Source organism: Emys orbicularis, chromosome 1 (assembly GCF_028017835.1).
Source record: "Emys orbicularis isolate rEmyOrb1 chromosome 1, rEmyOrb1.hap1, whole genome shotgun sequence".
Classification (NCBI taxonomy): domain Eukaryota; kingdom Metazoa; phylum Chordata; order Testudines; family Emydidae; genus Emys; species Emys orbicularis.
The window spans coordinates 182,219,460-182,246,004 of record NC_088683.1 but is presented as its reverse complement, the minus strand read 5'-3'; the positions used below and the strand labels follow the sequence as shown (position 1 = coordinate 182,246,004).

The 26,545-nt window shown below is 39.4% G+C and overlaps 1 protein-coding gene across 2 annotated transcripts in view; it reads left to right on the top strand.

Moving 5' to 3' along the window:
* Positions 1–26,545, top strand: part of CADM2 (cell adhesion molecule 2) — a 165,008-nt gene that overhangs the window by 3,024 nt on the left and 135,439 nt on the right. For both annotated transcript variants that reach the window (XM_065415870.1, XM_065415862.1), the window contains exon 3: positions 6,359–6,529. In XM_065415870.1, the coding sequence (XP_065271942.1) occupies positions 6,359–6,529 (171 nt within the window). The remainder of the gene's footprint in view (positions 1–6,358; positions 6,530–26,545) is intronic.

The following is a 26,545-nucleotide window of genomic DNA, read 5'->3' as shown; positions in this document are numbered from 1 at the left end:
TAATTAACTATAATTAAAAATAATAGCAATTATCTTAAGGCCATAATATCACCTTAATTGAGATGGATCATAAAATGCTTTACAATCATCTTGAGTACCAGGTTCATGTCTCTATCAGTACCCCAGCTATTTTGACATTTGATCCACTCTTGCATATTCCCAGAAAATTGGTATTGGTTTTTATTGCTGTCATTTTCATCTAATTTGCTAAAAGATCTGGTGAATGAGTTGTCAGAATTGTGACTGTTTCCATGTAGCTATTATTTTAAAATCATTCCTTTAGTATCCATGTATCTCACACACTTGTCTGGCATTATGGTTTTTGTTAGTGAATCAAAAAGCTGCTTCAAGCAAAGCTGTGGTGGTAATAAGAGAAACAGTTCAACTTTCTTTGGTATCCACCAACACAGAGCAATACATAATAATAATAATAAAAAAAAGACTAATATGCAAAATTTATAAGTTAAAGATACCATGGTTGATATTCACAGAAATATGATTTCTTTTAAATGTACCTGTCTTGAGAAGTTTCCAATTCAAAATCAGAAAATTGGATTGGAAAGAGGCGTGGACTTTGGGCTCAAGTAGGTTAAAATATGCCTGAGTTCCTGTGGTCGAGTGAAGATGGGAAGCAGGAAATCAGAAAGTGGAGTCTTTCAGCCTGCAGGATGGTAAATCAGGGGTTCTCAAACTTCATTGCACCGCTACCCACTTTTGACAACAAAAATTACTACACGACCCCAGGAGGGGCGGACCGAAGTGTGAGCCGTCCCCAGCCTCACCACCCCGGGAGGCGGGGCCAAAGCCAGACCTGAGACCTGTCACCCAGGGCTGAAACCTTCATGCTTCATCCCTGGGCAGTGGGCTCAGGCTTTGAGTTTGGCCCCGGGCTCGGGCTTCGGCTCTGGGCACCAGCAAGTCTAATGCCAGTCCAAAGACCACTTTGGGGTACCGACCCACAATTTGAGAACTACCAAGAGAAAAGTAGCACCTTGTGCAATATAATTAAAAGGCAAAATGTAACAGAGGACATCACATACATGCTGTACTATGCCAGCAAAGCTGTCATTCAAAAGAGATGTCAAACTGAATGTATGCAAGAAGTGCCATCAAAAGATGGAAAATAAACATAGGTAGTGCCAGTATCCTAAATGAACTACAGGTGTAAGCAGACATAAGCAAGGGCAACTCATGGCACCAGATTTTTTTTAAAATCAGATCTTTCAGGCTTGCACAGTAATTATGCATTTCCTGTTCAGCTGAAATGTAATAGCAGCAAAGCAGACAATTTAGGGATTTTAATCTTAAATTAACACATGGCTTTCTGGGCAGGTATCTAAGGGATGGACATAAGAAAGAAAACTCAATAGAATGGATGAAATAGGTATTGAAACTGAGGAGGAATAGAAAGTGAAGAAGATAAAAATGAGGGAAAAGCCTTGAACGCTTTAGTTTTCTAGGTCTTCTGAAGAGCACATTGCCATTGTCATGAAGGTTACAAATAAAATAACCTGACTAGCTTGCAATGGCATCAGCAGAAGGTACATTAGCTTTTGTGCACTGGAAAAGGTGAAATGATAAATCTGAGAAAATAGATATGAAATTGTATGCTAATGCACCTGACATTAAAGGTTAGGACTTCTGCTGTCTAGCACCAGTAAATCCAATTGTGTTACAGTATATTATACATGGTACAAAAGAATATGAAAACCGAATACATTCAGTTCAGAGACGGAACCGGGGGGGAAAAAGCCAACCTAAAATGTTGCTTGCATTTCTATTAGCAGAAAAAAGGAATCATCATCTAGTAAGAGAGACCTGTTTAGCAGGCTCGATGTTAAGAATGGGAGAGGCTGAGTGTGAATCATGGCATTACATTCCTTATATTTTAACATTCTGTCTCTTATATATGCACCCATATTAGCATAGGGATGTGAAGTTTGGCTTTCTAATCCTTTATTTCTACCTGCTCAATAATACAACTGACTGTGGCATCCCTAAATTGAGCTTAAGGGATTCAAATGATCAGAAAGTAAATACACAATACTTATTTGTCACATAATTTATTACTCACTGATTTGAAAATGTAACCTTGAATGTGGTTTTAGTTTTCACTTTTCAGAAATATTTTCAAATTATTTTCCTGTTTTTTTTTCCTGTGTAGTAAAAAGTAATTAATTAATTTAATTAATATTTTTGCAACAAAATGGCAAATTTAAAATGAGGTTGCTAATTTTAATATGTGCAGTGAGATCAGAAATGTGGTACTCTTTTTGGCTTGACAAAACTCCAGCTGAAAGTAGAATTTAACCTTCTCCGATTATAATGCAAGGTTAAAGCAAAACCAGATGAAAAATATACAGAAGCCCAAAATACCAGATTTGCCCAGTTAAAATATGGAAAAATATATTTTCAATGGATAATTGTTACATATATGGGAGCAATATAAGGTTATAATTGGTTTAAAATAACCAACGAGTGATAAATCAGCAAGTTTATATTGTTTTCTTCCTCAGAGACCAATAATATGGAGCTAACACAAAGTTTTAAACAGTCAGAGTGCATATGTAAACAGTGAGTTCCAAGAAAACTGTTTGTTTCCATGGGGGTGTGGGGGGTTCCTTGACTTTAAGCTTCACTTCCTCTAATGAATGTGATTCTCAGAAGAAAAAATTCTGTTACTTTAAAAATATTTGGCCATTATAGATAAATGTATAGATATTTTTGATGATCCAGATATTCAGGGTTTATATAAAAGTACATACATTGACTTATTTTTTCACTGACAATTAAGGGTCAAGATTTTAAAGAAACAGGCATCTAAAAGGCTCCTAAAGAAGTGGTCTCCATTTTTCTAAAGTGCTGTGCATCCAGCAGCTCCCATTGAAGTGAAGGCTCCCAATGCCTAGGAGCTGTCTAATCTCCAGTTAATTGGAGCTGCTGGGTGCTCAGCACTTTCGAAAATAAGTCTATTTATTCAGGTGCTTAATGTTACATTTAGGATCCAAACTTTAGGCACTTTTTAAATCTAGGCTAAAATATTTTCCTCCTTTACGAATATAATAACCTTGGTTTATCCATGGTCAATATTTCCCTCAGCTTTCTGATCCATAAATCTTGATAGTCACCTCAGCAAAAATTGAAATCTGCTTAATGCTTAACAATCAACAGGCAGGGCTGCCTCCAGGTTTTTTGCTGCCCCAAGCAAAAAAAAAAAAAAAAAAAAAAGCGGAGTGCTGCCGCCGCCAAAACAAAACAAAACAAAACAAAAAAAGGGCCAGAGTGCTGCCCCAAAGGGCCAGAATGCGCCCCTTGAAAAGTGCTGCCCCAAGCACATGCTTGGGACGCTGGTGCCTAGAGCCGGCCCTGCCAACAGGAAGAAAAATGCCCGGGTGGGGAAGACAATTATTTCTGAAGCAAAAATCAGATTTACTCAACTACCTGGATTCTTACATTATCTGGAGTGAGTGAAAAAGCCCATCTTTCTGATTCCATAGATATTTTTAATCTAAAAAGATGTAGTTTATTACATTTTAGATATGCTTTCTAAAATTGACTTTTCATGGAAATTTTATTTAGGTCATTTTCCTCTCCCTAATGGGATTTTACTATGATTTGTAAAATTGAAACCTCTTGCATTTTCCTTTCCTTTGATTAGGAAACACAGGACACATGCAATCTCAGTAGTATATTCCTTTACAAAAATTCATTTTAAGGCCTTCGTTAGCACAAATCAATATGACCAGGTTGTCGTTTTGCTAAAATAAACAAAAATCAATGAGCAGTGTAAATAGTTGTGTACAAAATAAAACTAATCCAAAAAGTCAATAAGTGGCTCTCACATTAACTTCTGTGCACATTAACCTCATCTGTTGGTACTTCTGTTCTGCTCTCATTTATGCATCATACAAGGAGGCTCTTTCAATAAAAGTCCCAGCCGTGCCCAATATAGAGAGAAGCTAAGAGTTCGCAACTCTATGAAGTCAATTGAAGTTGAAGGTGCCCAGCACCTTTAGAGTATGTCTACACGACAGCTGGAAGCGAACATCCCAGCTGGAGTAGACAGATTTGTTCTAACTGGGCTTGAGTTAGCACACTAAAAATGGCTGGGTGGGTGTTGGGGCTCAGGCTGGAGCTTGGGCTCTCAGGCATAGGGGGTCGGGTGGGCTTGAGAGCCCAAGCTCCAGGCTAAGCTGCAGCATCCACACTGCTAATTTTTAGCACATTAGCTCAGGCTCCGCTAGTGCGAGTCTGTCTACCCCAGCTGGGAGGCACACTCCAAGGTACAGTGGAGACATACCCTCAGAGCCCAAACTGAACAAAAGAGACCCTTAAAGTAGAGCTCCTCAAGAACAAGAGGCAAATTGAATACAGCAAGAGAAAGGATGGGTCTGAAGGAATTTTATTTCAAAAGTGGGTGTGGCTTGTCTGCAAATTGTAATAATTAGAATGAGATGTTTCATTTAAATCTGAACAGTGGTGTTGATGTCTCAACTTTGGGTTTAGATTTAATTCATGGCTGAGGTTAATCCTGGTTAACCCACAGATGAACCAGTTCATAAAAAAATGAATAAAGCACTTGCAGTCTTACTCTATCCATATATATTTAAATCAAAAGTCACATTGGTTTCCTAATATCCTTGTATCACATATCTATAAGATTAGATACGTAGACTTTGAAATATTTACCTTCAGTAGCACTATGAAGGGGATTTAAAAAAACATAAGAAAAAAACTGTGTTTCTCTAGTGGACTTCAGGGGAAGCTTATTTCTAATTGGGATGTAGATATAGTAGAGATAATGAAGAGAGGCAAGGCATTCCTGCCTTTTAGTTGATTTTGGTTTTGTTTATTGCAGATTTAACTGATTGTGGATGTCTGGCCATCAGTTCAAGTTCAAAAGCTAAACTGGCTAAAACAGCTCTTAATTCCCCTACACTCTCTCTCCCTCTCTCCTTTCTTGATCACTGCAGGCCATCACCATCCTGTCTGTAACTCGCCCATAAGATGAGGATCATTTTCAACACAGACCTCTCTCTATGTCCTCAGACTATGTTCTCAGTCAAGCTGGAAGGGCATAATGAGTGGGGTCCCACAGGGATCAGTCTGTGTCCAGTTCTGTTCAATATCTTCCTCAGTGAATTAGATAGTGGCATAGGAGTACACTTATAAAGTTTGCAGATGATACCAAGCTGGGAGGGTTTGCAAGTGCTTTGGAGGATAGGATTAAAATTCAAAATGATCTGGACAAACTGGAGAAATGGTCTAAAGTAAATAAGATAAAATTCCATAAGGACAAATGGAAAGTACTCCACTTAGGAAGGAACAATCAGTTGCACACATACAAAATGGGAAATGACTGCCTAGGAAGGAGTACAACAGAAAGGAATCTGGGGGTCATGGTGGACCACAAGCTAAATGAGCGTCAACAGTGTAACACTCTTGCAAAGAAAGTAAACATCATTCTGGGATGCATTTGCAGGAGTGTTGTAAACAAGACACAAGAAGTAATTCTTCCGCTCTACTCTGCGCTGATTAGGCCTCAACCAGAGTGTTGTTTCCAGTTCTGGGCGCCACATTTCAGGAAAGATGGGGACAAAATGGGTGAAAGTCCAGAGGAGAACAATAAAAATGATTAAAGGTCTAGAAAACATGACCTATGAGGGAAGATTGTAAAAACTGGGTTTGTTTAGTGTGAAAAAGAGAAGACTGAGAGGGGACATGATAATAGTTTTCAAGTACATAAAAGGTGTTATAAGGAGGAGGGAGAAAAATTGTTCTACTTAACCTCTGAGGATAGGACAAGGAGCAATAGGCTTAAATTGCAGCAAGGGAGGTTTAGGTTGGACATTAGGAAAAATTTCCTGTCAGGGTGGTTAAGCACTGGAATAAATTGCCTAGGGAGGTTGGGGGAATCTCTGTCATTGGAGATTTTTAAGAGCAGGTTAGACAAACACCTGTCAGGGATGGTCTGCATATTACTTAATCCTGCCATGAGTGCAGGGGACTGGACTAGATGACCTCTCGATATATGATTCTATGATATATCGTGTAATTTCTTTCTGCATAGCATCCTTGCAATACAGCTTTTCCTATCCATGCCAACAGTTAAAATTCTTGTCCAGGCTCTCAGCAGTTGATTTTGAAATTGCCAAATACACATGTAGGAATAGCAATGGCAGTATTGGTTCTTTTATCAGACAAATAATGGAATGTGTGGCTATATAGTGTGTGGTTTTATTTTTTAAGCAACTAGGGGAAAAGTTTTAGAAATGGATTTGATATATACCAGAGCCGCCTCCTATTGCATTGTGCTCCCTGAAAATCATTAAGCTACATTTGTTTGTTGTTCTTGCAGATGTCAAATATTTAAAAGAAGAGGATGCAAATCGCAGGACATTCACAGTTAGCAGCACATTGGATTTCCGAGCGGATCGGAGTGATGATGGTGTCGTTGTAAGTTGCAGAGTAGACCATGAGTCCTTAAACTCCACACCTCAGATAGCAAGGCAGGTTCTAGAAATACACTGTAAGTAATATCTATAATCTATCTATCCCTATCCACACACTTTTACATTCTCTGGTTTTGAGTGAAGGTGTACTGTCACTAGACATAAAATAAAACTTAAGTCCTTAATGAGTTCAAATACATACAAATACCTCTCTTCTAGTCCAATCCCTCAATTCTCTTAGCAAGTCAATGAGAGCTTTCCCAGAGTAAGGACTGTGAGATTGAGTCCTTAGTCTGTTTGGCAGAGGAGGGGAGAGGACAAGTGTGTGTGGGGTGTTAAGTCTCACTGGTTTTCTCAGATAGGTTTTCAACACCAAGACCATAGGTTTATGTAGTATTTTGCTTGATAGTACCATAGAAATGCAAGGTGATGTTAGCAGCAGAGATTAAATCATCAACTTTGTGCCCTACTAACACAGCTTTGTGTGATGTTCTTCATGTCAGAGCCTAAGAGAGAAGAGCCGTAGTCATTATTGTTAGGGCTTGTCTATCATGGGGATGTTACATCGGAATAACTTTAGTTTGTTCTCATTAAAGTGCCTTGTGTACACATACGATTAAAAAAAAATGAATTATTTGGCACCTTAGGTAGCAGTAATGAATCCTGTTTGGAGTAGAAGTAACTCTTCTTTGCAATGAGTTTGTGTGCTTTAAGGTTTATGTGAATGCATTTCTAACCACTCTGCTTCTGGCAGTCCTCCCCATGCTATCCCACACACCTAGCTCAGCCTGTCTGTGTACCGTACCTGTGTGCCCTCCACTGCTCTAGAGTCATCTCGACCAAATAGTCTCTCTCTAATTAAATGCTGGCACGCAGCCAGGTGTGTCCCTTTTTGATATCAGGTAGTGATGAGTTCACACAGCTATTATAACACTGTGCTTGCATGTAGATGCCTGCAGACCTCCAGTTCCATCTGGAGAATAGTCTCTGGAATGTAGACATCTGCAAGATAGTGTCAGAGCAAATGAAGGTGAGGAGGCACTCCCAGAGCTGGTCCCAGTGCCAGATCAAAGCAAAGGAACCCACACCATGAGCACCTGGACTGCATATTTGCAGGTGATGTCACATGCATTTGCTGTTCACGAGAGCTTTTTCAGAAACCAGCCCGAAAATGCTGCAGACAGAAGCTCTCCCAATAAGTCGAATATGCTGTATTACAATACAACTCTGTAGGAGGATTTAAACAACTCTTTTCTGTGTACTGGCAACCTTCTCAGGGTTGCTTATGCAGGTAGTTTCCATTCCACTCCTGCACCAGCTGGGAGTATGTCATCCTGGCAGATAGCAGCTCTGCATGTGTTCCTGGTTTGCCAATTGCCTTTTTAAACAAGACCCTTCTAGGTCTGGAGCATGTTTTGTTACGAAGCTCATGCACAGCATCCCTACCTAGCCCTGTCCTGTAAACTCTGGAGAACACACCAGACTAGGACCTACCTTTCAATCAACCAAATTGCAGGCACTTCCCACACCAAGCAGCCTCTTCGGGATGGAAAAGAAGAACAGTTTCAAGCACCCCACCAGCAGGCATTTGTGTGCAACAGTCTGGACATGCAAAAGTTCTATTGGTCTTAAGTTTGCATTACATTCTTTAACTCTTTGTAATTCAAATATTGTTATTTGTTACCTATGCTATTTGTTAACGCATTACAAAAGATTTGGTACAACTTGGCTGAAAAAATTCACTGAGAAGTAGCTCTCCCTATAACATCAACCTCAACCCCTAGTATCAACCCCAATAAAATCAATACACAAGCATATATCAGTCATTTCCTTGGTTTACAGTATGTTCATTATCCAAAACTACCTCCTGACCGCGAAGTAGGAATACGGTGAATCCCTGACCCTATTTCCCATGCCACTTGAGGCATTTTTCTGAGGTAACTAGTGTGATGGGGCAAGGCCAGATGGCTACAGTAAAGTAGTGAGGAACAGGTATGTTAGCCCCAGCCTAAACAAATCTCTGGTACCATGGTAACCAAATGGCAGTTGCTCCAGGTTAATCAAGACACCTGGGGCCAATTAAGATCCTTCTAGAAGGCAGTGGAGACAGCTAGATTGATTGGGACACCTGAAGCCAATCAAGGACTGGCTGGAACTAGTTAAAAGCCTCCCAGTTAGTCAGTGAGGTGTGGGTGTCAGGAGCTATAGGAGGGAGCTGTGCTGTTGGAGGAACGAAGCAGTACAAATCTATACCAGGTGCAAGGAAGGAGGCCCTGAGGTAATTGTGAAGAAGATATTGAGTGGGGGCTGCTGTGGGGAAGTGGACCAGGGAATTGTTCATGTCCTATTTCCAAAAAGTCAGCTTCCATAGCTGCTAATTTTAGGGTCCCTGGGCTGGAGCCTGGATTAGAGGGTGGGCCTGGGCTCCCCTCCCCTCCCTGATTAATCACTGATACTGGGAGACAACAGAGACTGTGCGAGGGAGGGTTGCTTCTCCTCACCTCCCTTGCTGGCTTATGATGAAAATGGCTCAGTAGACTGTGACCCTTGCCTCTAGAGAGAGAAGGGCTATGTGGAGGGTCACAGTGAGCCTCTGAGGCTAGCAAAATCCGTCAGGAAACACAGGGCCCACGGAGTCAAGGACAGAACTTTGTCACACTAGCTACTGACTGGGAGCAATCAGAGATAGACAGCTTACAGGTAGTGATGGTCACACTCTTCTCCATGCAGAGAGGAGCCCTCATGTTGGTGTTCTATCATTGTAGCTTTAGGGTGAACTCTGCATAGATCTCTAGGAAGGTAGCTTTCTCCTGGTCATCCCAATTCTGCATTGCTATCCTGTCCCACCAGACACTGCTAGCTTGCTGAGCCTAGAAGTGGCACTCCACTAGGTAAAGGTGCTCCAGATAAATGCCCCGCAGAAATAACTGCTCGATTTCATTGTCCTGCTCCTCCTCCACCTGTAGCTGTATCATCACAGCACCCACAGGCCTCCAAGGCGGCCCGTCTAAGCCTACCCAGCTGCTCAATTGCTAATTCATGTGCATCATCCTGTTCATATGAATAACTTTCATGATCACAGAACTCATCAGTGTGTCCATCATCCCTGACAAAATACAGATGAATCATAGGCTTCCAGGGGAAGAATCATGGGAGTGTGTTAGTTTGGCTCCAAGTCCCAGAATTCTGGTAGGTTCCATAGGCACCTCACGATGCACTGCAAGAAAAAATTCAGAATGCATAGAGCTGTGCAGCACACCATTGTCCAGAATGCTACATAGTTAATTTGAAGAAGTACATAGCTGTGTGGACACAACAATTAACAAGAACAATACCTTAAACTGCCATAACAAAGTGGTGTGAACGTACCTTAGTACAGCATAGTTAATTCAGAGTACTTAAAGTGAACAAACTAATCTGCTTCAACATCCTCATGTAGACATTCCCTTGCATTGTAAACTCCTTCCATTATAAATTGTCGGTGAAAGGATTGACTTTTTGTGCCTCACATAGCACCATCAGTACTTAGAAATAAATAATGATGATAAATATTTTTGGCCATTACTTTCCTCTTTTCTGAGTTTTTCCACTCTATAATTATGCTTGAAATTAACACTCTGCTTGTTGCAAACATGTAACTCCTCAGAGTGGCTAAGTAGATGTAACTTCATCCAGTTAAAGAGCAGGAGAAAGAGAAGATGTCTCACTAAATGAATGACAGAGATTTATTGGTAACTTGTGGAACGATGGAATGAAATGAAATCTGCTCTAGAAGATGGGGCTATGTAAAATAGATACTCTAAATGAGCACACACACAGATTTTGTAAAGAAGCCTCTACAAACCCACACACCAGCTTTATTCAGCAACTTTGTTAGACAACAACTTGCCAAAACTAAAACCAATATTAACCTTTAATAACTATATATTGATATCAGTGCTTACATTTTTTCCTCCCAAATGGGATGGGACAAACCAGATCAGTTCAAACAACCAGAATCATGACTCAGTACTTGAAATGAACATGACACTTAAGGTTCAAAAAATTCAGTTAGCTCTTTTAAAAGTACTTTTTTGAGCACTTCTGCTCTCTTTGTTATGGCCGGGTGCAGAAGTGAAGAACTACAGGATTGCCTGTTCTTGTGTTGTTTATAGCCTGACCAAAAGCAGGATATCTTGAGAGACAGAACATGATCAGCGCTTGAAATCTGGGGATAGAGAGAGTGTGTCTGTTTTCATGAGGTTCCCAGGCCTATTTTGCAGATATTAAGAAATAGATACAAATATTAAGAAAATTTAGATAAAGTTTGGGTAAACATCCAGAATTTTGGATGATTATCTGAACCAACCCCTCCAATCTTTTGATATTTACTCATCACTAATTTATATCCTCTCTCACTCCATCCATATGTCATGCTCTGTTTCCTGCAGGGCAGTCTTACTGCCATTGTCTTGCTAAAGGGTTTGGCTGTAATCTAGTTCATGCTTGCCCGATGGGGATTAGTGGTGGCATGACATTCTTGCCAAGTCTATTTTTCCACTGACTCTTACAGTCAACAATAAACCTAGAATAGAATAATATTCTCTATGGCATTGTGTGGAAGTTTGTTGTTAGACTAGCTGCCACTGACTATTAGGTAGTTTTTTTTTATAAGCTATAAAAATAAACCAAAATAAATCTCAGAGAAACATTTATTTTTATTACTTACTCCTGTGCTCACTCTCTAAAACCTTCTTCTGTTCTGTCACAGATACAGTACTGCCACTATAAAAGTTTGGTGCTGCAGTGATTCACTTGTATTGTACCATGTACCTGGAAGCCTTTGCTTGCACTCCCAGCGGCAGCACATTTCGACTCTCTCCTCCAAGGCACAAGTCCCAGGAGGCTTTATTTGAAGCTTTAAAATGAAATCAAACCTGTTCAAACTTCAGACATAATCATAGTGATTCTAAAATGGCAGCTGTAATGAGACCAATACCACAAGACACACTGAAAGATTCTGCAGCATATCTCATAAGCTGACCATACTTCCCATATGACAGCACTGATGTGTTAAATATGTATTATGTAAAAAAGATATTGTGCTGATATCTGCTGATGCAATTTTTAGTAAATTCTTAATCGGCGGTCTCACAGATCTGCAATGAAGTATCAGTTTGACAAGCTTGCAGCCATCAGCTAATCTTCTTGTAAGGGCTTTTACTACAAAACGTTTGTGATAGGCTAACAATTTCTTCATTTCTAGTTATTACTAAATGAGCTTATATTGAGTATCAGGACCCTTCTTTAGGGTTAGACAATTATTCTAAAACGGTTGAGGGCTATTCTTTAGGAAATGCCTGTATTGATTTTGAATAATAAAAAAATGAACTGTAGAGACAACAGATAAGCAAATTACAAACAATGCACTTGAACAACTATGTAAAAACCAGTGTAGTGCAGTGTGTGTCTGTCTATCTACACACACAGGGGGTAGCTATGCCACAAAGGAAAACATATACTACATTTGTTAGCAATACTGTTCTAACTAGTTTACACCTCTCTGGAAATAATATGAGGCCAGATCCTCAGGTGGCATAAATCAGAGTAGCGCCACTGAAATCCACAGAGCTGCACTAGTTTACACCAGCTGAAGATCTTGCCCATTATTTTTATTTGTCTGATTTTGGTGGAACACAATGTCTTGGTTAATAGTTAATTTCCACCAGAAATAAATTACCTGCTTAAGAGAAGGCATCTTATGGAAAACAAAAGTAAAGAAAATAATTATGCATAGCTGAAGGTTAGAGCATTTTACCTCTGAGAAAATAACAAAGTTACATACACCAAACCAAATGAGACTAATGTCAATGGAAAAATGTGAACTAATTAGGAGTAGATTTTAAGCATTTTAGATGATCAGTCAGTGATACCACCTCCAGCATGGGTTTATTGTTTTTGTAGTTCAGAGACTAAGAAACTGGATTCTACCTCACAAAAAGGGGGGAGGGATAGCTCAGTGGTTTGAGTATTGGCCTGCTAAACCTAGGGTTGTGAATTCAATCCTTGAGGGGGCCATTTCTCTGGGGCAAAAATCTGTCTGGGGATTGGTCCTGCTTTGAGCAGGGGATTGGAGTAGATGACCTCCTGAGGTCTCTTCCAACCCTGATATTCTATGGTATTTTCACATTTGTTTATTTGTGCCAAGTATGTCTAAAAAGCTGTAAAAATAAGAATGTGAATGCCAAGATCCTGCTTTTATATATATTAATCAACTATTCATATTGAATTTTGAATGAGAATTTGTTATATTTACCTCAGTTATTATGTAAACACTGTTAATAAGCAAAATTATCTTGTTTAAGCTTTTCAGATTAATGAACTATTGAAACAAATGAAACATGGAAGATACTTAGAGTAAGCAGTAAAGAATAATATCTGTGAACGTGAAAGTTCAGTGCCCTAATTTGCATGTTTAAATGAGATCAATTAGGTTAATGATGGATGAAAGTAAGAAATCCATGATTTAAATGTAAAATAATTCAAAAACTTGTGGGTTCATTAGATGCCAAACTTTAATCTTTCAAAGGGGCTATCTAGATCAAAGGGTTAATGTATAACCCTAACCTTTACCATCTGGAGGCTTATACTCAAATATGGTTTACAAGTGTAATATAATACAATATAATTTATTTTTTTCTAACAACTTTTATGCAAAGATGTCACAAAATAGTTCATAGATTATTACATTCTGCATAGAAATACAAATAATGGTTGTGGGCAGAGTTTTCCATGCAGATATCATAGAATATCCTAGAATATGTCATCTGTACTTATGACAGGGTCAGATAAGACAAAAAGGCAAGTTTGGGGAAGAGTGACTGAAAATATTGAAACTGGCAGGCTCAGGGAGAAATACTAATTGTTTTTAGAAGAATGAGTTAATTGACATAGGCCACAGAGACACTGTTGGTCTTGGGATGGGATTTGAAAAGAGTGAGTCAATCAGGCAATTGACAGATGTTCTATCTACATGAGCAGGAGAAGGATCAACTGTGGAATGATGTGGGGGAGGAGGGGAAATAGAAAGAAAGAAGTCTCATTTTTGAGGACTAAACCATCAATCACCTACTGTATATTGTCAAAAGTCTGTCTGATCCTGGGCTCAGCTCACTTACTGGAATACCCAGAAGGTTAGAATAAGGGATGCCCTGAAAATCAAATATTCTCACCCACTGTAATGTATGTTCTCCTAGATGAGCAAAATGGTCCCAATATGTGGTAGGCTGGCACAGGCCTTTCCCTCAAACCAGAACAGAACATTTAGCCCATCTGCAGTGAAACCTGTGTCCACAGGAGAATGTAAGAACAGCCATATTGGGTCAGACCAATGGTCCACCTAGCCCAGTATCGTGTCTTCTGGTAGTGGCTGGTGCCAGATGCCTCAGAAGAAATGAACAGAACAGGGCAATTATTGAGTCAGCCATTCCCTGCCTTCCAGTCCCAGCTTCTGGCAGTCAGAGGTTTAGGGAAACCCAGAGAATGGGGTTGCATCCCTGACCGTCTTGACTAATAGCCATGGATGAACCTATCCTCCATGAACACAATTGACTGCGTGTTGTGTGAAGAAGTACTTCCTTATGTTTGTTTTAAATCTGCCACCTATTAATTCCATCAGGTGACTCCCTGCTTCTTATGTTTTATGTGAAGGGGTAAATAACGCTTTCTTATTCACTTTCTTCAAACCAGTCATGACTGTATAGACCTCTATCATATCTCCTCCCTCCCCCAGTCATCTCTTTTCTAAGCTGAAGAGCCCCAGTCTTTTCAATCTCTCTTCATAGGAAGCTGTTCCATACCCCTAATCATTTTTGTTGCCCTTCTCTGCATTTTGTTGCCCTTCTCTGCATTCTAATGTATCTTTTTTTGAAATGCACCCCAGGGCACCCCAAGATGATTAATTGTAAAGACAATTGGGTCCGTTATAGAGGAATGGCAGAGGGATCCATGCCTGCTCTGAAGGAGCAATTTTAAACCTGTCTTCTGTGATGTCATCTCTGAAAGTCATGACAAGCATGTAGCCAAGATAGAGAAGGTAGGGTTAAGCATCCATATAATAGGTAAATGGTCATCCCAGTGGTGAGGAATCAGTACCTTGGGGTATGTCTACACTATGAGATTAGGTCGATTTTATAGAAGCCAATTTTTAGAAATTGATTTTATACAGTCAATTGCATATGTTCACACTAAGCGCATTAAGTTGGTGGAGTGCGTTCTCACTACCGTGGCTAGCATCGACTTATGGAGCGGTGCACTGTGGGTAGCTATCCTACAGTTCCCGCAGTCTCCGCCACCCATTGGAATTCTGGGTTAAGCTCCCAATGCCTGATGGGGCAAAAACATTGTCACAGGTGGTTTTGGGTACATGTCATCAGTTGCCCCTCCCTCCGTGAAAGCAATGGCAGACAATCGTTTCGCGCCTTTTTTCGTGGGTTACCCGTGCAGACACCATACCACGGCAAGCATGGAGCCCGCTCAGTTCACCGTCACCGCTGCTGTTGCATCAGAGAGGCTTTGAAAACCAGTTTCATGACTGGCCAGGCTTTGGTGTGACAGTTGTGTGTGTTTCTCCTTGATGCAAACCCACCCCCTTTGTTGATTTTAATTCCCTGTAAACCAACCACTCTCCCCCCTTCAAAATAAAGTAACTATTGTTTTGAAACCATTCATTCTTTCTTTATTAATTAAAAAAAAAAAGAGATAACGGACAAGGTAGCCCGGGCGGGGTGGGGGAGGAGGGAAGGACAAGGCCACATTGCTTATTGTAGCCACACTAAAAATCAAACTGTTTGAATGACAGCCTTCTGTTGCTTGGGCCATCCTCTGGAGTAGAGTGTCTGGGTGCCCGGAGCCTCCCGCCGCCCCACGTTCTTGGGCGTCTGGTTGAGGAGGCTATGGAACATGGGGAGGAGGGTAGGCGGTTATATAGTGGATGCAGCGGGGATCTGTGCTCTTGTTGGCTTTCCTGCAGCTCCAACAGAAGCTTCATCATGTCCGTTTGCTCCCCCATTAGCCTCAGCATCGCATCCTGCCTCTGCTCTTCGTGCTCACTTAATTCTTTCCTGGCCTCTGCCACTGAATTAAGCTGTGCCCTATCAGTGCGGGAGGACTGCATGAGCTCAGAAAACATGTCATCGCAAGTGCGGTTTTTTCACCTTCTAATCTGTGATAACCTCAGGGACGGAGATGATGGGGGGAGCGTAGAAACATTCTACGCTCTATGATTCTGGGGAGACTGCATGGTCACCTGTGCTGCTGAGTTCACCACGCTGACCAAACAGGAAATGAAATTCAAAAGTTCCCGGGGCTTTTCCTGTGTACCGGGCTAGTGCATCAGAGTTCAAAGTGCTGTCCAGAGCGGTCACAATGGAACACTCTGGGATAGCTCCCGGAGGCCAATACCGTCGATTTGCGTCCGCACTACCCCAAATTCGACCCAGCAAAGTAGATTTTAGCACTACTCCCCTCGCCGGGGAGGAGTACAGAAGTCGATTTTAAGAGCCCTTTAGGTCGACGGAATGGGGTTGGTTGTGTGGACGCATTTACTTTTAAATTGACCTAACGTGGCTAAATTTGACCTAACCCCATAATGTAGACCAGGCCTTAGAGAGGGATAATGTCTACATTACAAGCTAGGGGGATGATTCCCCTGCTCATGTACACATACTCATGCCAGCTCTCAGGTAAATCTGAAACCACTGGATACATACGTGGCACAACTAACCTGTGCCTCTGCTGCTGCTATCCATGCTACTGTGGCTATGCCGCTATTTATGCTCATGCCAAATCAAGTAGAGCTAGAGTGTGTGTCCACACAAGCAGAGGAATCACACCACTAACTCATAGTGTAGAAGCAGGGCCGGCTCTACCATTTTTGCCGCCCCAAGGAAAAAAAAAAAAAACCAACTGCTCAGACACATGCCCTTAGCATGTGCCGCCCCAGGCATGTGCTTCCTCCGCTGGTGCCTGGAGCCGGCCCTGTGTAGAAGACATACTGTACTTATGAGAATCAGGCCATCTTATTTAGTCACCTGAAGAAATAGTATAATTATTGCTGATTTTTTTATTTTATTTTTTAGTGCTCAGATGTTTGCTATGGACTTCAGAGAGTCAAGTAAAACCATGGGATCTGATTTTCAAGTGCTGAGCATTATCAGTTAATACGAACGTCCACCAGAATTTTGGGTGCTCTGCACTTCAGAAAATCAGGCCCAGGAATCCTGCCCCAAAGACCTAATGTCAGACATGACAGAACAGGAGTGTGCCATAAACAAACACAACCAAAAAAATGATGGGGGAGAAAAGAAGAGGGGAAAGGATTATACTAAAATGTCCTGTGCTGACTCATTAAAGTATGTGCATATCTTCATGGTTCTGTGAAATTAGGAGTTCTTTTCTTTAATTATTGTTTTGCCATATCACCTATGAAAAGTTAGTTCAAGTGAGATAAAAGAAAAATATAATTAAATTGGAGAGAGCACAGTTTGGGGCAACAAAGATGATAAATGGAGTGGAGAGGTTTTACATATAAAGAGAGATTGGCAAAATTAGTGTTGTATAGATTTAAGAGGTGGCATGACTTAAGTATTTAAGCAAGTTAAGGTTATGAAATTATGACTCATGGTATATTTTAGTTCACAGAGCAGACCAGAACTAGGAACCATAGGTTTGAAGAAATTATTATTTATATAGTACCATTACTGTGTGTGGTCCTTCAGAGATAATTATAAAACAAGGCCTGCAATCATGCAAATGTTTATACATGTGAATGACTTTACTCACTCCAATTGGGACTACTCATGTACATAAAGTAACTCGTGCATAGGTGTTTGGAGACAGCCCTTGCCATGCCCACATTTAAGTCATGTAATCAAAGTTACACTCGTGTTGAAGTGTTTGCAGGATTAAAGACTGGCATAGAAAGAGACAGCAATGGACTGCAGCAGAGGTGAATGAGGGCAGAATAAAATTTTTACAAAATCAGATGATGAGGCTGCTTTGATTGTGTAGCATGCACCACATAGTTTCTGCAGTGTTTATTTTAGTTTATGTTAGTTATTTTAAAATATTATGTTAGAATCTGAAGAAGAGGGTAGTAAAGAGGTGGTTGGAAATAGAGATATTGGTATGGAACTAAAATTTTAAGAGGTTTTCTTTTTTGGCGACAGTGGGGAATAGGCGTGGCAGAATGGACAGCTGAGATGTTAAGTGCTTTTAATAGTTTTAATCAAATACTGGATGACTACTGTGCATAGAATTTAGTAAGTTAAAAGAGTATCTTTCAATGTTGTGCTCTAGCGTAGGCAATCATGCATTTTGTGTGTCAGGAGGGAAGTTTTCATTGATCATGGTTTGTTTTTCCTCTAGATTGGTTGAAGGCTTGTTGTTGTTTTGCATGCACGGGGCTGCTTTAATGCTTTTATGGCATAAAAAGGGGGGGGGGGTTGGTTATTTTTGGTGGTTTTGCTTTTTTAGTTTACATTTTTTTTTAAAGTTTGGAAAATGTACGTTTGAGATGGCAGAATTGTCATTAAACAGTTCCTGACAAGGAGGGCCTAGATGCTGCTCATCTGGTCCCACATAGCTATGTCAAATAATTTTAAAAGCGATATAGAAGGAAGATAGAGGAGGCATGATAATGCCACTAAGTATTCACTTTCATTAAAACTAAATATTTCATAAAACTGCTTTAAAATTAAACTTTATAACAGTCTTCTCTCTCCTCAGAATGTGAACAGATATGCTAAAATGAAATGCTATTGCCATGATACAGCTATTTGATCTAGATTGCCTCCCCCACAAAAATTAATAACATACATTTTCAGGCACAACATATTGAATTTTCATCTTGTCTACTAAAGCAATGAGTCATTCAGTATATTCTGAAGCAGAGCATCAGACATACTGTATCTCCCAGGATAATTTGATGAAGTTTGCCAATTGTAAAATTGCTTTGCATGTACTCTATTGCACTGAACTGACACTGTCAGAAGCAGTGCTACTTGTCATTTATAAAGGAAGCCCAGTTTTAGGGAGCGCTGACTCACAGCTGTAGGATACCAGCAGCTGGTAAATTTAATCGATTAAAAAGTGATGAGTACTTCCACAAAGGTGATTGGAACACTCCCCACTCATTCTTTAGATCTCAATTGGGAGATCCATTTTGCTGTTGATTTTGTACATACTAGAGTGGTTTGTCCCTGAAATTTATTTAAGAAGTCTGTTCTTCAGAATATAATTACCTGGACTAATTAGAAATATGGATAAGTTTGTATAGAAGTACAACGTTTCATAAAGTTTTTGTGATTGCCTCTAGCAGGAGAGAGCATCAAGATCTGACGTTAATAATATATGTTTGATCTCCCAAAAAGATCTTTTAAATTTATCCCAGGCCTACTGCTATGCTAATTGATCAATAAAACAGATGAATCATCGTCTTCAAAGGTAGTTACTTATTTCTTCTTCCTGCTTGGAAATTATGTTCCAGGAAAGGAACCCAACAGAAGAATAGAATAGGGACACCATAAAAAAAAAAAAAATGACTGTGATGAAAATAAATATTACAGACTCTTTTTTTAACAGACAAAATCAGGTAGAAAAATAAATGAATTAGTCTCTCAGGAAAAACTCTGGCAGTTATTTATTACCAGGTGGCGATAAATGTTTATTGCTGAACTGTTATCTTTTTATAACCTTTTTTAAAATGATGGCATCTGTGTTTTTGTTATTCACTGAGACAATAAATAATAAAAAAAACTGAGCATTTTATTAAAGCTTTTCGATATTCAGGAGATTTTAAATCATAAAGTAAAACCATCAAGTAAATACATATTGTTTGTAGTTTATAATTCAAATAAACCTGTTAAAAGAAAAATGGGTATGCAGTGAATTGAATCGCACTAATATAAACTCTGATACACAGAAGATAACTGTTGATAGACTACACAAAAATTAAACAGGGATATTAACAGATTAGAAAATGAGTTGAGCAGGGCTTGATTAAGGCATATGTGCTATAAACCTGTGCCTAGGGCCCCAGCTCCTGGAATCATGATTATGTTGCAATTTCAGCTTAATTTTTTTTAAAACTATGTTTCCAGCCCTCATGGTTTCTAAGAAAAGCTTAAAAGTGTAACTGATGCAAGGCTGAGTCTGCAGACAGCCTGAGCAAGAGCCCTGGGATGGGGAGTCCCCCATTCATTTCTCTGGGGAATTAACTCAAAGATGCGCTGCTCTGGTGGCCCTCACCAACATTACCTCAATAGGGTGTGGCGAGAGGAGAAACAAGAAGTGGGCCCAGAAAATCCACCAAAGCAGATATGCTCCATATTTTGGGATTGGTACTGGGAAGGGGATTCCTGCTGCAACTCATGGAAGAGAGAAAGGAACCCAAGGCCACTGTCCCTGCCTCTATGGGAGAGGAGGGAACGGCTACCATTCCCACTGCAAATGGAGCAAAGGGCCATGGCAAAGGGAGGGATCACAGGAGGCACTGATGTCATGCTGTGCTTAGAGTACTGGGTTGCCTTATTCTGACTCTAGAGTTGAGGTCAATGCTTTCTTAAAATGGACGAGTTGACTCCTAATCCTGCCATTAGATCTGTGCAAGTAGATCCTTGCATCCATGAGGCCATTGGGATTTCGTACAAGCAGAGGTGTCTGCCTACATGGATCCAATTGCAAATTTATTTGGTTGCGTAGATCATCGAGTTAAATTAATCAGAAGTACTATTAAGTATTATTAACCATTACATAGAGAAGAAATGAGGTACAAGTCAATGAGAGCAAATAAATACAACACTCCAAATATACAGTATGAGACATGGCCTTGGGAAAAAAAGAAAAGAAAAAAAAATTGAGAGGGAGGTAAAAAATATAATGGGAAGATTTCATAAAATACAGCCCAGTCCTGAAGTGATTAGCACCCTCATCTCTCAATGGTCGATTTATTCTTCCCACTTTGTACTTATGTAATTCCCATTAGTTTACATGCACACACCGAGTTTGATAGACACGATAGCCCTGATTTTGTCCAACTCAAAACCTTACTACAGATGGAGATATCTTCAGTATAGCACAAACTGCTGACATACAATCACAGACACAGCAAACTAACCTCAGAATCAAAGTATGTCAACATGGGTCTGGGATCAAATTATGTTACTAGATTGTTTTAAAGGATGTAAGAGATCAAGAGGAAAAGGAATGCATTTACCCCTGCTTTTGAAATGTTTAGGTCTTCTCTGTATATGGCTGCAAGGAGACCAATCTCATGGTTTTTATGTCTGATTTCTTCTTACATTGTTTATAAGTGGACCAAGTTTTTAATAGCAAGAGACAAATCTGCAAAGGTTGTTTTGTGTTTCCTGGTAGGTTGTTTTGGTTGAATGTTCAGGTTGGTTCTTATTTTGTCAGAGTTGTGGTTCCCTACTTTAGTTCTTATATATTCACCAAAAGTAACTCTTTTAGTACTGTCTAATTTTCCAAGCCTGTATATTCGGAGAGAGAGAGAAGATCACTGGACTTAGGCAGTGGAAGCATATTGATATGCATCCTTCATAAAAAGAAAGATCACTAATGGATTTTCCTTTCTTAACCACCTAAGGGATCATTTAAAAAAAAAAAAAACACGCTAAAGAGATTTCTCCATCTCTATAATCCTCACCAATTTCTTCATTAAGCGCCATAAATTATTGATATTTAGATAGCGCCAGCAGATATGATGTCTTCCTACCCAACTCATTTAGTAGCTCAAAGAGGCAGCCTGGTCCTGTGGGCTGGGCACTGCACTGGGAGTTAGGAGACCTGAGATCTCTTCTTGACTCTCACTCTCTTGCTTAGTGACCTCTAGCAAGTCATTTGACCTTTGTTTTTCCATCTGTAAAATGTGGCTGGCAATACTCACCTACCTTTGTAATGTGCATTGAGATCTACAGATGAAAAGGGTTAAATATGATTTTAATTATGCTATGGGGCATATATTAAAACTTATATGATGTTTTAGGTGACAAGCCTAGGGATGCAGGTAGAAAATATCTTAACATAAGTCCATATTCATATTTAATGAAAGCAAAGCCAATTTCTATCCAAGCCAGCACATAATATATTTTATTAATGATTTGTGTACCAGGAGGAGTGTGATAGGCACTTTGCGTACAGATATGAAAAGAAGTTCCTTGCCCTGAACATCTTGCAACCTAAATAGATAACATGCAAATTCATAATGGGGATTAAGTATAAGCAAAAGAAAAGCAATTGACTTTTTACACAACTCTCGTTAGTTCCATCATTCTATTCTATTGGGAGAAGTAGGGTTTATGGTCTTTTTGAAAGAAGTACATTTTAAAGAAAGACTTGAACAGAGGAGGGATGAAGCATGGTGGACTGGATTAGATTATATTCTATGGTAAATGATAAAGTGCAAACACAAATCCCTTGTCTGTTCTTCAGGAGTAGATACTCATCACCAGTTTGGAAAGAGGTTATAAAACTTAGGTAAACTGATAAAATGTATAATATCTGAATGCCAGTATGCTAGTTGCCTTTAGCAATTTTAAAAGTTGTTTCTAGCTGTTAAACACTGAAAATCTGACTATTTTTGGTAAGTGAAGAGGACATGTCATATTCCAAATATTTCAGCTATTAGAAAGGGGTATACAAACATTTCAGTAAAATCAAGGTTTGTTACTTAAGGCCTGAGAAGGGAGACAGCAGAAGTATATCTAAATATCTTCAGAACTTTCAGAATTGCGCATAAAATATTAAGAATATCAATTCTATGACTGTATCTGATCTAATTCTGCAATTCAGCTCATTTCTGAGAGGTAGCCAAGGTTTTTCTAATGAAAATTCTTACCATGTTACCATGGCACATGTAACTGACCTGTTAGCTTTGTTCTAACTTTCAAACCACATTTATAAAGCCTTATGGGGAATGGAACCCCACTTGGACATTTTTGGGGGTATTGGGTTAAATTTAATTTATCTCTAGATTATTCTTTAGCAAGGAAATCAGAATGCCATAGGTTTGATTCCCAGCTTCTTGCACAGTATTCATGTGTGAGTTTTGGGAAAGTCACTGAAGCTTTCTCTATCAAGCCTCCCTTGCACTGGAAGCCCAGGGGAAACCAATGTTTAAGCAACCCAGGGACCTGCTCTTCTCCAGAGAGTGATCTGCCTGCCTTGCAATGAGACACTATCAATGAGTTCTGAGGCTATTGAAGTTAGTTAGTTAGGGAAGGATGTTGAGACAAAAAGATGAAGAGGTGTATCAGTGTAACTATGTCAGGCCTACAGTATTTATACTTCATGGTTACCTTCAGTTGGTCATTTGAAAAGAGCTCCGACACAGTGTATGCACACCAGCCACCTGGCATCTGTGGCTGGGGTAGCAATGAACTCCCTTTCCCATTACAGTCTGTTTATGAGGCTGTGATTACCTTAGAGGGGAAATGTTTATTTGAGGGTGGGAGTATCTGATATTATAGAGAGATAGTTTATGTATTGGTATATATGTTATCTTGATTCCAGTGTCATTTCTTTTATCTCTATTCCTATCTGTACTACTTCTTTTAATTCAGTCATATCCTTTCCCTTTCTAAAGTGGTAGTTTCTTCTAAAAACTGGTCAGTCCTTGTCTCCTTTTAATGGTTCATGTTCTAGGAGTCAGAGGGGTTGTGCATTCATTTATTCAGTTAACTAGTAGGTGCAGACATTGTACACAAAGAATGCAGTTTAGCTCCAGCATCCAGCAAGCAAAGGACTAGGACCTGCCATCAGTCCAAGGAGCACAATGAACTCAGTTCTCATTGATCCTCACGTGGGCCACAAGAAGACTTAAGAAGGAGGAGTGAGTAAGACTCTATCCTGCTTGGGGACCAGTGGGGTGTCAGGAGTAGGCTAAATCCCTGGACTAGCAGTCAGGAGATGTCAGTTCAGTTGCTAATTCTGCCAATAAGTTGCTGTGTGAATTTAAGCAAATCACTACAGCTCTCTCTGCTCCTCTTCTTCTGACCCTATGTCTGTTGTGTATTTAGCCTTTATGCCACAATGATTTACACACATGCTTAACTTGACTTATAGATTGTGAGTAGTTCCTCTGACTTCAATAGGACTACTTACTGTGTACAAAGTTAAGCATGAATGCTGTTTTTTTGCAGGATCAGATCCTTAGACTGCAAGCTCTTCAGGCCGGAGACTCCCTCTTATTAGGTATTTGTACAGTGCCAAGCACAATGGGGTTCCAATCTCAGTTGGGGCCAGTATAATATAAAAATAAATAATAAATGCTCCCTTTACAAAGCAAAAAAGAAAAGCAGATAATTGGTGCAGCTGTGTCCACAAAAGCCTGGTGAGTGGCTCCTTGAGAAATAAAAGTTGTCAGAAGTTTATTGCCAAGAGAGCAACAAATGTTGTGCTAAGATGCTCAGCTTCTTCATATATCAGATACCATTCATTACCAATATTAATTGAAAATATTTTTTCATTTATGTTCACTGATTTTACATGTGGATGATCCAATATAATATTATTTACTGTTCTAATATAGGTGGAATTATAAAAAAAGATTAGCCTGATTAAAATTATATAAATCTCCACATGGTTTGAAATGGCTTCTCTCCTTTTGTGCAATGGGATGCATCCAACTCCTAGAATGACTGATGAAATAGGATTTTTTTAATGAAAGTTTTCCCTTTGTTGTGCTCAACTGGAAAGGGGAAGATGAAAAATAAGACCAAATTTATCATCTGAAACTGCTGTAAAGCTGCTGTTTACTGCAAAATACAGGTATACTCCAAATACTAATTTTTTGAATTACTTTTTTACCCCATAAAAGGGTCCCTACAGGTTAGGGTTAACATGTATCGCTGGTGTGGCATGGGGGAGCTCGTACCTCCACTGCCTCCATTATAAGTATTCTGCTGATAGAAGACTTTGGTCTCTCAGTCTAGGATATTCTTTCACCACTAAATTTGTACAGTGCCAAGCACAATGGGGTTCCAATCTCAGTTGGGGCCAGTATAATATAAAAATAAATTTACCACTAAATTTACTGGGCCAGTTTCTCAACTGATGTGAATTGGCATAGCAAAGGAGGATCAACTGTGGATCTGACTCTCTGTTAAAATATTTTAGACTCCTGTTTTTTTAATATAGCTATAGAAAGGAGGAGGGATTTTTTTTATACTTACCTACCTTATAAGTGGTGAAGGGAAAATAAATGTGTATTTTGTTTTATTTTTTTTAAATACTTGAGACTGAGTGAAGTTCCAATAGTGGTGATTCACTTTTGTGAGTATTCCAGATCAAAGTCCACCTTTACTCTCACCAAGTGCTTACAATGAGCAGCTCCAACAGGAGGTGATATTGTATAGCTAGTAGCATTTTATTTCCTGGAAAAAACATTAATTAGTTGGTTTTTTTTAAAATATAACATTCTTGGGCTAGTCTTTACAAGGTTGTTCCTATACATAGTTTCTCAGTTTAAATATTGATGAAAATGTAAGATAAGTGAACAGCTGGTCTTAAAACATCTCCTTTTATAATAGCTTTTTAATTCTGAAGCAAAATTCAGGACAGCATAGAAATGAAGGGAAGGAGTAACACTCAGAATAAAACACACAGAATAGATGAGCATCTCTAGAGGTTTACCTGAGGGACTGTCTATAATAAATTAAAATCATAAACTCTTCTCTAAGCTTCATTAAACATCAGTACCTTCTAATTAACTGGTATGTTTGTTGTCTTAAAGGAACTTGGGACATTATACAAGTCCAATATACATTATATAAATTGGTTAGAAGATAAAAACATAACACAGTGTATTTTCTACAGTATCTTGCATTACTTGACAGGAAGAAGAATGTCAATTTAAGGCTTTGGCCATTCTTTACCATTGCAGCTTCATTTAATGAATCACCACTGGTTTATTGTATTGCCATGGCAGACCTAGTAGACGCTGCATTCAGTAAACCTTCCACAAATATCAAGAGGAAAAACATTTTAGAGATATTAAGAAACAAGATGAATCCTGATTTTCAGTCTTATCTGTTAGAAGGTGAAGAGCTGAATTTAAAAAGATGTGTGCCTTCTGAAGTGTTGAGAAATCCCTTTTTTTGTGTGTGCGCTGAATTTCCTATCTCCTTGCTAGTTTCTCTTGCTTACTAATAGGCATCCTGTACTTAGATTGACGGTACTGAATAGGCCCATATTTCTAGCTTCCAGAATGTTGGATTGAAAATCAGCCTTTGTTTTGAAATAGATGAAAAGGGAGGGTGCAGCCAACACAAGGATGTCTCATCTGTCATACTAGTACAATAGCAAAGAAATTCAAATGAAGTACTTCACGATATCTCTCAGCTTCTTTCACAGATTTTTACCCCGCGCCAAAAAGAATGATTAGGCTGACTGTTTCCACATTAATCTGTGAGATTTAGTATTGTGACTGAGATCAGTTAGTACAGTTCTACATGGAAATTAACTGTTTTACAAAATGAAGCTTTCTGCATTTCTGCTTTGCTTTTTTTTTTTTTTTGGAAATTAAGCATCAGGCTGGCATTTACAGGAGGAACATAATCATTCCAACTTGTTTTATGAGGATATCTTTACAGTGCTTGATCTCCAAAATGCTCAGCTACTTTTCAACACGAAGGAGGCTTTGGGTTTATGATGAGGATTATATGTCATAAATTTCCTTGCAGTCTTCTGAACAGGCACTGAATGTCCCCAAGTAAACAGGTTAAAGGGGGTATTGGCAATTAAGACTTATGTTTTCCCAATTATTTTAAGTGCCCATGAAATGCTGTTGCTTCACCAGGTCCTAGTGCCAGTTTCCACACACAGTGGTATGAATTCAGCTAGTGACACTGCATACACTGCTGAATGTAGCTGGAGGATTCAGCCAACCTCTTGGGGCTGAGTCCTGTTGTTTAATCTTCTCAATATTGAATTTAGTTTACATGTACTTATTCTATATCCAATAGAATATAAAATAACATTTAAAATATTACGGGGCACTATTGGAAGGGAAAAGTGGCTTAACTTACCTCTAGCAC